This window comes from Mirounga leonina, unplaced genomic scaffold, assembly GCF_011800145.1.
Source record: "Mirounga leonina isolate KUSES-001 unplaced genomic scaffold, KU_Mleo_1.0 Mir_200, whole genome shotgun sequence".
Classification (NCBI taxonomy): Eukaryota; Metazoa; Chordata; class Mammalia; order Carnivora; family Phocidae; genus Mirounga; species Mirounga leonina.
Window position 1 is genome coordinate 10,969,740 of NW_023270503.1, and position 13,448 is coordinate 10,983,187.

Below are 13,448 nucleotides of genomic sequence, written 5' to 3' on the forward strand. Positions count from 1 at the left end.
TTTCCAATTCCTCAGTGATATTTTGTGGTACACAAAGTAGGAGACAAAATAGTACAGTAGCAGATTGTCACCAGTTATGGAATTACCTAAAGAAAAACGAAGTAAGTCAAGCTACGATTGCCTTCTTTTGCCCTGAGAATTTGGATACGAGAAGCAGAGAAACCTAATGCCCAGTTCCTTTACCCACAGTTAATCTGGCTTATTCAGACTATGCAGCACGAGCAGTAATGTGGATAAATGCCTCTTCTCCTTAGGAAACACAATGGGAATAGAGTGCACTGTGGTAAAAACACATGCTCAGTTCTCCAGCTACAAGACTTTTATTAAATTCCTTGTTAATGGGCTAAACGAGCTGAAGAACAATGCTGATAATAAGCAATCAGTCCACAAGGGACAGCCTTACTCCCCCCCACCAACACTGAATGCCAGAAGGACTATTACCCAACAAACATTCCCAACCCCTTCTCCCTTGCCTGCTCTACCTGAAGCAGCACGTGCACAGTTCTAACTAATGAGATATAAGACGTTTGGAGGGGATTCTGGGGAAGCTTTTACTTTTCTGATAAACAAAAGCAGACAGATCTGACACCACTTCTTTCCTCTCTTCTTCCTGCCATGAACACGTTTGATGGCTAAAACTGCAGCCGCCATCTTGGGATCTCAAGGGAAAGACTAAGAGAAGCTGGCCCTTACATCACTGAGAAGAGAAGGGAAAACCACTGCCAATAATTGCATGCTGCCCCTAAATTTTTTCTGTCAGAAACGTAAACTCATTTGCTTATGCCTCTGTAGGCAGGTTTTAAGATTCTTGCAGACCAAGTCCAACATAATCCTAAATTAATACAGTCATTTTCAAATCATCTTTGGCTAGCATTTGGTAGCAACCCTCAGAAATTACAAGTGAATAAATAAGATTCAGGAAAACTAAGTGCCCCTGGGATATTAGGTGATTCAAGAAAAATGCCAACTACGAAGGACAAAAAGTTGTTTCTAAATGATCTAGTAGTAATACTGTATTCAAAAGACGCCACTAATATTATACTGGGTTTCACACTTTATGCCTGGGGTAATAATGTTTCCGTAATGGGTTTGTTTTAGTTTTTGATCATCTAGTTCTCCTTTCCTGTTGATACAATCTTCCATGTTGTCCCGACAGGAATTTTAAGTTGCACTCAATTTACTCTGTAATTTCAAAAAAACAGACTAGATCCAGAAATAAGTGGAAACAAAAAACCCCAGCCAGACAAAGGCATTCACTTGCAAAGCACAGGAGAGCATGTGAAGTCACAAAGTTCTGAGTATAAATGTATTCAGAACCCTCCATAAGCTCTTTTGTACTCAAAGTACTGAACAAAAGCAAACAAAAAGTAAGTAATCATTGTGTTCACCTCAATTTGCAGATCTACTACTTTTTAGGCCAGGATAGAAAATCTGATGAGGTTTAATAGCAAACAAAATACTCTCAAATAAAAAGGTTAAGTGTACTTTGAAACATAAAGCTGGCAAAACCCTTATGTGCTTACCCTAGGACCAATAATTTCGCTTGGTAAAGATTTGTGTTTTACGTTTACAAATGTCTACCACAGCATTATTTACAATAATTAAAATCATTTAAATGTCCAACAATTAGTGAATGACTTAAATAAGCAATATAAAAATATTATACAGTCATTAAAAATTTTTGAATGTAGTATACAAAATATTTAAAGAAAAAATTCACAATAGAATATAATTTTAATTATATTCTAAAGAAAAACAAGAACATTCTCAAAGGACACTAAGACTAAAAGGAGGGGTGCCTGGCTGGCTCAGTCAGTGGAGCATGTGACCCTTGACCACAGGGTCATGAGTTCGAGCTCCACGTTGGGTGCAAAGATTACGTTTAAATAAATAAATAAATAAATAAATAAATAAATAAAATGTTTAGGAAAATTGGGGGAAAAAAAGACTGAAAGGAAACATTCTGAGATGCTACACAAGTGGCTGTCTCCTACATGTGTATATATATACACACACACACATCTCCTAGCTCCATACACTGAAGAGAGCCTAGGAACAGTGAAACCCGGTGACAATGAACACCCTTAGCACACAGATCTTGGTTTCTAAATACCACAATCCACAAAAAAGAATCAGGGCTCCTTGGAGGAAGACTGACTCTAGGGCTGGAACAGGGAAAGTTTAAGATAAGCCTAGAACACCCCGTTATGCCAGAAAGTAAGAACATACTCAAGGAATGGGGACATCTCAAGAGGACAAAAGCCAGCTTGAAAGGGCTTCCATTAACATGGAACAACTTCAGATAAAAAATAAGGACAGTAATAGGTTATAATTCATTGGATAAAATAGGAAAGCATGAGTTCATACTGATATAAATGAATAAATGAATGGTAAATAAGTGAAAGGGAAGGAATATGGCTAAATAAGTAATATAGAAATACTACAATATATGGGGCGCCTGGGTGGCTCAGTTGGTTAAGCGACTGCCTTCGGCTCAGGTCATGATCCTAGAGTCCCAGGATCGAGTCCCGCATCAGGCTCCCTGCTCAGCGGGGAGTCTGCTTCTCCCTCTGACCCTCCTCCCTCTCCTGCTCTCTGTCTCTCATTCTCTCTCTCTCAAATAAATAAAATCTTAAAAAAAAAAAAAAAGAAAAGAAATACTACAATATAGTAGAACGCTAGCTAATATAGAAGGATACATTGTTTGCATACATTTCTATCTTGTTTCAGTTTATAAAATGAGCATGTACTTCTTTTATAAAAATACACACACAAAAAAAATCCTCAACAGCAGCCTGAACAAACACAACATAATGCACATCACTAGAGCAGTCTCTAAAGACATTTTTAAAAAGGAGAGAATATGCACAAAACCCCCAGCCACAGAAAGCAAGCACATGTGCTGTCCTGACACCTTTCTGTTCTAGAGAAAAGCCCAGATGTGCTAGGCAAGTGGCTAAAGTTAAAAACAAAACAGGAAAAAAAAAAACAAACCCCACCAGAGGCAGCATTGTTATTTACGGAAATTTTGGTTTGGTTCTACAGTAATTATGGGGTGAAGAAATGTGACAAGGACCCTTGCTATGATGCCAATGACAAATGGTTAACTGATAAGAAGAAATGGACAGGCTGTAGAACAGGTCAATATCAGGCTGTCATGGAGCCATTTGAGACACGTAATTAATCTATTACTCACCTGGCATCATCATTCATTGTAGTATGGTCAATAGGTGCCATGAAGCTCAGTAGCTTGCTGAGGACATGAAACCTAAATAAAGCAGGAAACAAACAGGCAGCGACATTAGTAACTTTTAACCTAGAAAAGGAAACACATTCCATGAGTTAACAAACTCCAGAACTGATCACAGGAGCATGTGACTCCTGAGTGGAATGGAGAACAATTCATAGGCACACACTAATCACAAATGTATTTCCCTCTTTTTCCTTAATATTACAGGAAAAAAGTCTCATAACAGTGCATTGTAAATGACAGTAGATCCATTTACATCATAGTCTCAAAAAAGAGTAGACACACTTGTGCCCTTGAGCAATATACTAACCCTTAAACACTACTCCAGACAGAAGAGGAGGACTTGAGTACCCCATTTTCCTCCTCTAAGTACATCTTAATCATTTTTCAGTGTCATTACTAGTAGGTAGTAAGCACAGTAGTGGTACAAACCCAAATGAAATGCCTCACACCACCATCACTCATTAGCACTGGTTCCCTGAGTCAGAAAAGGCTTCTAGAATTCCACATCATCTCTATTCACTAGATCCAGTCTTTCATTTCACCCATCTTTAAATGAAGGAGTACATCTGAGTACATAACAAGTTTGATCCTTAGTCATGGTGTTATGGAAATTTAAATTATATCACTTCCATTTCCCACCAACAGAAAAAAAAGGGTATTTTTGTACAAAGTGCTTTGAGATCCTCTGATGAAAGGAGCTGAACAACTATATGACCTTATACAGACAAAATTATACCAAAGAGAATTCACAGGAGGTAGCCCTTTCTGTTCATTATAATAGAAGAGGCTGTATGACAATATGCATATTATAAAATTCTAACCAAAAAAACTCTACTGGGGGTCGCCTGGCTGGCTCAGTCAGAAGATCACGTGACTCTTGATCTCCCGGTTGTTACGTTTGAGCCCCATGCTGAGGGCAGAGATTACTTAAAAAATAAATAAAATCTTTAAAAAAAACCCCACAAAATTCTACTTGGGCAAAACAAAACAAAAATATGATATTTTCATGTACATAATACTAGCTTTACAGTATTACAAACATTTTTACACATATCGAGTAATTTGATTCCCTATGGTACCACCCATAGCTAAGCCTCCCAAATTTCATTCTTTTTTTAACAAATGAATCTTACAATAATAATAGTGATGAGATTTTCCCCATTACAAGAGTAATGGAAAAAGTATAAATTCATTATAGAAAATATGGAAAAAAACCAACAAAGCATACACACAAAATGCATCATCCCTCACCTACAGAGAGCTGTTAACATTGATTAGTTATGTCTGTGTTTCACAGTCATCCTGTTATTTACACACACACACACACACACATACACTTTTGTATTCTCTTTTTTTCACTTTGCATTGTAAACATTGTCCCATAACAATATCTGGGTAGCTATATACAATCCCAGGAGCGGAAATACTATAATACATTTTTGAACATTTATATTGCTTCCCATTCTTCATGTTTCATAACATGCAAAAACAAAATCTCTGTACTTGTTTTTTTTAAATGTCTGCTACCTCCTAATTATAGAAAGTAATATATAATTCTTATAAAAATGATTCAAATACAAAAATGTATAGAAAACTGATAAGCCACCTGCAGTCTTACCCTCAGAAATAATCACTGTTAACTAAAACTCTTTTTTTTTTTTTAAGATTTTATTTATTTATTTGACAGAGAGAGACACAGTGAGAGCAGGACCACAAGCAGGGGGAGAGGGAGAGGGAGAAACAGGCTTCCCGTGGAGCAGGGAGCCCGATGCGGGGCTCGATCCCAGGACCCTGGGATCATGACCTGAGCTGAAGGCAGACGCTTAACGACTGAGCCACCCAGGCGCCCCTTAACTAAAACTCTTAAGTGTGGCTGTAGCATTTTCCATATGTAAGACCAATATAAACAACACACTTTTCACATAAAAGGGAGACTGTAATATACTTAATATTCTACATTATACTTTTTCCCACTGAACCATGTCATATTCTATTTTTTTCATAGTTGCAAAATATTCCATCGTGTCAATGTATTATAATTTATTTAATCTATTAATGGGCATTTATATAGACTGCTCCCCTTTAAAAACCATACTAAACAGTGTTAAAGTGAAGATTCTTATACATAAATTATTGCATATTTGTTCACATATTTCTTCGGGATAAATTTTGAAATGTGAAATTGCTGGTGAATCAAAAGGCACACATATTGAAAATTGAAAGACTGAACCAAAATACCCTCTCAAAGGTTATGTTAATATATGAGAATATAAATATTCACATAACCTTCTTACTTAAGTATAAAACATAAATATTATTAATAAATGCATTTTAATGTCTTTAGGCTTCACCAAACTTTGGTGTCCATCTGCAAAAAGGAATACTATTCTTGGCTGTCTACAAAGAGAGGTTTAATCCACTCTCTGGACAAAGACTATGAGCTCTACTCCACAGCTGTATTGTCCAATTCAGTAGTCATTGGCCACACACGGTTACGTAAGCCCTTGAAACCGTGGCTAGTCTGACTGCTGCGGATGTGCCAAAATGAGAAGTGCACCAGATTTTGAAGACTCAAGATTAAAAAAAAGAATGTAAAATATACCATTAATAATTTTAAAATAGGGCGCCTGGGTGGTTCAGTTGGTTAAGCGACTGCCTTCAGCTCAGGTCATGATCCTGGAGTCCCTGGATGGAGTCCCTGGATCGAGTCCCGCATCGGGCTCCCTGCTCAGCGGGGAGTCTGCCTCTCCCTCTGACCCTCCCCCATCTCGTGCTCTCTCTGTCTCATTCTCTCTCTCAAATAAATAAATAAAATCTTTAAAAAAAATAATTTTAAAATAATAAATTGTTGAAATATTGGGTAATAATATTTTTGAAATATTGGGTTAAATATTTTTTCAAGATTTTATTTATTTATTTGAGAGAGAGAGAGTGAAAGAGAGATGATGAGCAGAGGGGGAAGGGTAGAGGGAGAAGCAGATTCCCCAAAGAGCAGGGAGCCTGATGCAGGGCTCGATCCCAGGACCCTGGGATCATGACCTGAGCCAAAGGCAGACACTTAACCGACTGAGCCGTCCAGGCACCCCTAATGAAATATATTAAGCCACCCGATTCCTTTTACTTTTGAAATTGGACACTAGAACATTTAACATTACATATGTAATGCCTGTTTTTACTGGACGGTGCTGCTCTGTGGAATACCTTTACATTTTAATACAATATATTCAATAACTATTAACAGCATGACAAAAGACAGACTTTTAAGAAGTAATCACATTAAAGACGATTTAGTAATGTGTATTTAATGCAATAGATTTCATCTAATCTCAGTGCTGCTGAGGATGGATGCATGTTTTAGTATTAAAATACCTTTTAACAACCATACTAAGAAAAGATAAATGTCATTTTGCTGCAGAAGAACAGACAAACACAGTAAGACATCCTGTGTAAAAGCCTGAATTTAATTCACTTATGTTATGAATTCTGATTAAATCATGATCAAATCTACTTAAATATAATGCTGAATAAAAATAATAATCAACAGTTATAATTATTTCCCCAAACCCAAATATTCCTTTTTAAAATTTATTTTTATTTTTATTATTTTTTTTAAAGATTTTATTTATTTATTTGAGAGAGAGAGAGAGAGAGAGCACATGAGACGGGGAGGATCAGAGGGAGAAGCAGACACCCCGCTGAGCAGGGAGCCCGATGCGGGACAATATTCCTTTTTTTTTAAATAAATTATTTTCTAGCATCCAACTAACAAGCTGCCATGTCCAGTCTGACCAGGCTGATGCCATTAACCTGCTATCATTTAAACTAACGTCATCTCTGCTATGACATTTCTGGAAATCTTTTTTCAACTCTATCGCAAACAAAGAGCAGAACTTGCTCACTAGTGGAACCCAGTATCAGTGATGATGGCTGGCATACCTACCAGCTCTTCTTGAGGTCTCACTTAAGGAAGTTATTTATAATATTTTCATCTAGCCTGGCCACTTGTTTAATCCTTCGGGGCAGAACGCTAAGGTATCCAACATGTCATTCTGGTGCCTGCAGAGGCCAGTAAGTCCTGCCCAGAGAAACAAGAGGCCACAGGTCAGAAGCATGGGCTCTGCAATCAGACCAATTAGCTCAAATCCTAACTCTGTATGGGCTGTGTGAGTTACTTCTCTTCTCAAAGCACTTCACAGGAATCAGCTCATCTAATCTGATATCAACCCTCCGAGATGTGACTTTTATGAATATATGCGTTTCACAGCTGAGGAAACTGAAGCACAGACGTAAACTAACTTGCCCAAGGTCTCCAGGTGGGTAAGTTAGAGTCAGGCTTCAAACCTGGACATGGAAGCTCCAGAGTCTGTGGTTTTTGTTCTCTCTGCACGTAAACTGCTTAGCAGTGCCTGACAGTGAGAGTTTTATAAATGTTATCACTATTGCTATTAATAAAGATCACTCTCTGATTCTGACCACATCCCTCACATATTCATGGTCACAGGAAAGCCAGGTGAATATGGACAACAAAACTGCAAAACAATGCAAAACATATGACCTTTTTTTAGAACTTTTTTTTTTTTAATGTAGGCTCCAAGCCCAGTGTGGAGCCCCAAACTTTTTTGCGGGGGAGGGAGGGAGGGAGAGAGAGAGAGAGTGGGAGAATCCCAGGCAGGCTCCATGCTCAGCACACAGCCAATGTGGGGCTCCATCTCACAACCCTGAGATCATGACCTGAGCCAAAATCAAGAGACACTCAACTGACTGAGCCACCCAGGCGCCCCAGGCCCAAACTTTTTAATTCAATAATTAATTTGTAGTAATTTTAGTCTCGTAGAACTGCATAAAAGAGAGAGTTCAGGGCGCCTGGGTGGCTTAGTTGGTTAAGCGACTGCCTTCAGCTCAGGTCATGATCCCGGAGTCCCAGGATCGAGTCCCACATCGGGCTCCCTGCTCAGCAGGGAGTCTGCTTCTCCCTCTGACCCTCCTCCCTCTCATGCTCTCTGTCTCTCATTCTCTCTCTCACAAATAAATAAAATCTTAAAAAAAAAAAAAAGTTCATGCATACATACCCTTGCCCAGCTTCCTCAAAGTTAACAATTTACATAAACATAGTGCAATGATCAAAATCAGGAAATTAACCCTGGTACAATACTACTACCCAAATTATACAGCTTTCAAATTTCACCCATTTTTACCCTAGTGTCCTTTTTCTTTTCCAAGATCCAATCTAGAACCCCAAACTGTACCTACTTGCGATGTCTCTTTAGTCTCCTTCATTCTGTGATAGTTCCTCAGTCTTCCTTTGTTTTTCCATATCTCACTACAGTCTACAAAATAAAGTCCAAATTCTTAGCATGGCCACGACCTAGAACTCACCTACCCATACAGCCTCATCTCCTGCCATTCCCCCATTCACTTTAAGTTTCTTCCAAAACAAATTAAATTACGGTTCCCAAAATGGCCATGTACACTCTCAAGTCTTTGTTTTTGCAAACGTTATTCTCTTTGGCCTTTCACTGGGCTGACTCTCCTAGTCTGCTCAGTGTGGAGTGTGGATGGTGTCTTAGACGAAATCTTCCTGAGCAGCCTGCACTCCCTCAAGGGCACTCAGGTGACCCCTCCACCAGGAGGACCTCCACCACAGCGCTTCCCACACAGCATCACTGTCTGCTTATTGCTTGCTAGCCTCTTTTTTTTTTTTTAAAGAGAAAGAGAGCACACATGGGCAAATGGGGAGGGGGCTGTAGAGGGAAAGGGAGAGAGAATCTTTTTTTTTTTTTTTTTTTTAAGAATTTGGCAGCTGTCCTCAGACCATTGTATTTCTTTTTTTTTTTTTTTTTTTAAGATTTTATTTATTTATTTGACAGAGAGAGAGAAAGAGGGAACACAAGCAGGGGGACTGGGAGAGGGAGAAGCAGGCTTCCCACCAAGCAGGGAGCCTGATGTGGGGCTGGATCCCAGGACCCTGGGATCATGACCTGAGCCGAAGGCAGACGCTTAACGACTGAGCCACCGAGGCGCCCCAGGGAGAGAGAATCTTAAGCAAGATCCACACCCAGCATGGAGCCCAACATGGGGGGGGGGCGTCCAATCTCACAACCCTGAGATCATGACCTGAGCCAAAGTCAAGAGTCTGACACTTAACCAACTGAGCACCCCAGGCGCCCACTGCCATCCTCTCCTGAGGACAATACTCCTCAAGGGCAGAGTGGGTCTTAACTGGCACCTAATACGGTTCCTAGAACTTCAGAAGATTGATTGATTTATCTGAGAGAGAGAGAATGAGCAGGGAGGAGGGGCAGAGGGGGAGAATCCCAAGCAGATTCCCCTCTGACCAGGGAGCCCGATTCGGGGCCCAATCCCACAACCCATGAGATCATGACCCCAGCCGAAATCAAGAGTCGGAAGCTCAACTGACTAAGCCACCCAGGCGCCCTTCCTTTTTAAATTTTAATTAACCACATCTTACATTTTAATGTTTAGTCCCATTTAAATAGAATGTCTCTCACTTGCCTGTTGCCAGAATAAGACTTTAAATGCCTCTGGTTTTATGGGCATGTGTGAATCTAAATCACTATCAAAATGCTACAAAACCAGATGTATATACTTGCAGTGACCATACCTCTAATGAACAGTTTAATGAAATTAGTTTAATAAATTAATATAAGAAAAACACTTGCTATTAAAACAAAATCCTGTTTTTTTTTCTTTCAACTTAATAAATAATAACCATGATAAGTATATTTTGATTTGGGAAACAACAGACTCATGTCCTCCTAAGTTATCTGCCATGCTTGAAAAATACTCACTTTTCCAACACTCACCCAGACTTCTAACACTGTTTTATGTTTAAGGTTATAGCCATTTCTCCTTACCTGGTGAGCATGTTAGTTTTAATGACATAATCATCCAAAAACATCTTCTGGCTGACTAATGTAAGGTTGGAATTGTCTTAAAATATAAGGGAGCACAATTCTTGCCCTCCAGGGGCACACACATATAACTACTTGTCCCAATACAAAATTCGTAACAATAATGTAGAAAAGGGATTTTCTCCTCTCTCAATTCTTTTGAAGATGGTATCTTTGCAAAGCAATACCAATAGGTAAACACAAGAGAAACCAAGGAAATTAATACTTGCTTTTTTTTTTTTTTTTAAGATTTTATTTATTTATTTGACAGAGACACAGTGAGAGAGGGGACACAAGCAGGAGGAGTGGGAGAGGGAGAAGCAGGCTTCCCGCGGAGCAAGGAGCCTGATGCGGGGCTCGATCCCAGGACTTTGGGATCATGACCTGAGCCGAAGGCAGACGCTTAACGACTGAGACACCCAAGCGCCCCGGAAATTAATACTTTCGAATGCTTACTACGTACCAGACATTTATACATCATTTTAATCCTCAAACCAAATCTCTCAAGTAGGGATTATTATCGCTACTTTGTAAATGAGAAAAGTGAGCTACAGAGATAAAAGAACAACCAAAATCATACAGCCAGACAGAGCCAGAATTTGAACCCAAGCCTCCCAGGATTCCAGGGTCCTCCCTCTAGAGAACATTTATCGTCTCATAAAGCCACAATTTTAAAAACACAGCACTGGAGAAAAATCATCTCAACATTAAAGAGTAAGTTTGGCTCTCAAGTCTATGCTCTTAACCATCCCACTAAAAACAAACCTGGAGAAGTATGAAGACATGGAAATTCCAAATATGAAAAAAGTTAAACAAATTGTAACAATTTAACCTGAGATTTAAGAAAGTGACTTTGCATAAAAAGATGGTGAAAAGCTGTTTTGCACTTCTGCAAAGTTAGAGAGAAATACACATTTCTTGGTGAGTTTGTTAAAAACAAAAACAGGTTAATCAAAGCAGTTGTGAAATCTGCTTCTCTGAAGTTACTTAAGTATGAGGCAGATCCACATTTGTCTAAAGGGAATTCAATGACAGGCAGGCTCTAATAGGATGTGGAATTAGCTATCCGTCTAAAGTGTCCTAACACAATGAGCTTAAGAGTTTTTTTTTTACACGTGCACCTCAATTATAAGTAGTTTCTTTGACATGGAGGCTTTGTGCAAATGATATTACATAACAGACATATAACAAAATATTATCTATCTGTATACCACACATAATACTCACACAGGATTGAGGGTTTTCCTATAGTCAGAAATCTGTTTTCTCATAAAAATTATATTTCTCTGGGTGCCTGGCTGGCTCAGTCAGTGGAGTGTGCGACTCTTGATCTCGGGGTTGTAAGTTTGAGCCCCATGTTGGGTGAAGAGATTGCTTAAAAATAAAGTCCTAAAAAAAATTCTATTTCTCATCTCATTTAAGCACATTGTTAACATTCTCCGGAATCCTTCATTTATATCTTCTTAGCATAGCACGTACATGTATGGCCTCATGAAAATGGACCAATATAATCCTATTTTAAATAGGCATCCAAAGTGAAATTGTTATATTGTTCTGTAGAAATTGCTTTTTAAAACTAAGACGATTTCAGGGTTCCTGGGTAGCTCGGTCAGTTGAGCATCCGACTCTTGATTTCAGCTCAGGTTGTGGTCTGGGGTCGTGAGATCGAGCCCAGCGTCGGGCTCCAGGCTGGGCATGGAGCCTGCTTAGGATTCTCTCTCTCTCCCTCCCCACTCCCACCTTCTCTCACTCTAAAAAAAAAAAAAAAACCAGAAAAACAAAAACTAAGACAATTTAAACCATCTTATTTTCTTCTTATTTCTCTTTCAGGAAAATGCAGGTGTTATTTAACCCATCCTCTTACAACAGCAGAACAAAAAGGAACTGAAACTATAGTACTTCCATTTTAGAGTAAGAAAAATTGAGTCCCCCAAAAGCCACAGATATTATTATCATTATTTTTCTGATCCTTAAAAAGAAAGTCTTTTTTTTTTTAAGATTTTATTTATTTATTTGACACAGAGAGCAAGAGAGCACAAACTGGGGGAACAGTAGGAGGGTGAGGGAGAAGCAGGCTCCCCGCCAAGCAGGGAGCCCGATGTGGGGCTCGATCCCAGGACCCTGGGATCATGACCTGAGCCGAAGGCAGACGCTTTACCATCTGAGCCACCCAGGTGCCCCTATTTTTCTGATCCTTAAAAACAGAATCATCAGAAGAAATAGAGAATTGACATAACAGCCAAAATATAAGAGCTGTAACATGTTAAAATCTTTTCTAAAAAGTAACTCACCGGAGTTTCCTTCCTTTGCTGGCTTTCCTATCTACTTTCTTGTGGATTTTGCTTCGTAACTTCTGGATCGCAAGCCACTGCCTGGGAAATTCACAAGCAATGTTATGCATCATCACTAACAGAAATAGTTATACCTATTGACAAATTGGAATTTTTCTCACTAACAACCCTGCAGAAAGACATCATCAACACACAACAAGTTCCTCAAGATAGTCTGGGGCCAAAGCGACTAATCAATTGAAAAGGATTTGTGCAATGGTAAAAAAAAAACAAATGGCAGCTGGGAAATTCTACAGCGAATTTGGTTAACAATGCTCCTTAGTATCTAGAGTTGCTGTTGACAGGCACTAAATCTCTCGCAGTCCACAGGAAAAGCCAGCAAACTGAGTAGAGCTGTTTGGGTTTGCTTTCAACGTTTTAGCTGTGCAGGATGTTCTATTGTTATTATTGCAACTGCTGTTCAGTTTGAATACAGGATTCCTTCAATTTTCCCTTTGTTAATACCGAAGTGCTTTTTCTGGCACTTTCCAATGTTTGCTAATTTTTTATAATTATCCACTACTGACATTAGTTTTGCGGCCATTTTATTTATTTAATTTTCATTTCATCTGTAGTATTTAAGAATGTGCTGCTGAGAGGTAAGGGTTCTTTCCCAATATAGTCTCAATACGATTGTCACACCTACAAAAAAGTACCAGTAATTCTTTACTACCAAATACTGAGTCAGTCTTCAAATTTCCCAGATCATCTCACTTTTACAGTTAGTTTGTTTGAATCAGGACCCAAACAAGATTCACATATTCTGCAGTCATTTTAGATGAAAAGGAATTAATTTTTCAAATAATGGATACTAGCTAAGAAAAATCTTCATAAATTCCTCATATGAACAAATGTGAAAAAAAGGAGAAACAGCAGCAGCTAGTCATCTTACCTGACTCAGACAACAAAAACTCAACATCAGAAAAAAAATAATCTAGGGAAATCCAATTACTA

At 38.8% G+C, this 13,448-nt stretch overlaps 1 protein-coding gene across 3 annotated transcripts in view; it reads right to left on the bottom strand.

Annotated features, from left to right (window-relative positions):
* Positions 1–13,448, bottom strand: part of AATF (apoptosis antagonizing transcription factor) — a 101,092-nt gene that overhangs the window by 20,043 nt on the left and 67,601 nt on the right. For 2 of the 3 annotated variants that reach the window (XM_035026645.1, XM_035026646.1), the window contains exon 9: positions 3,197–3,268. In XM_035026645.1, coding sequence (XP_034882536.1) covers positions 3,224–3,268 — 45 coding nt within the window. In that variant the 3' untranslated portion in view covers positions 3,197–3,223. Of the gene's footprint in view, positions 1–3,196; positions 3,269–12,455; positions 12,537–13,448 lie in introns of all 3 variants that reach the window. The other variant, XM_035026644.1, reaches the window with a different exon arrangement.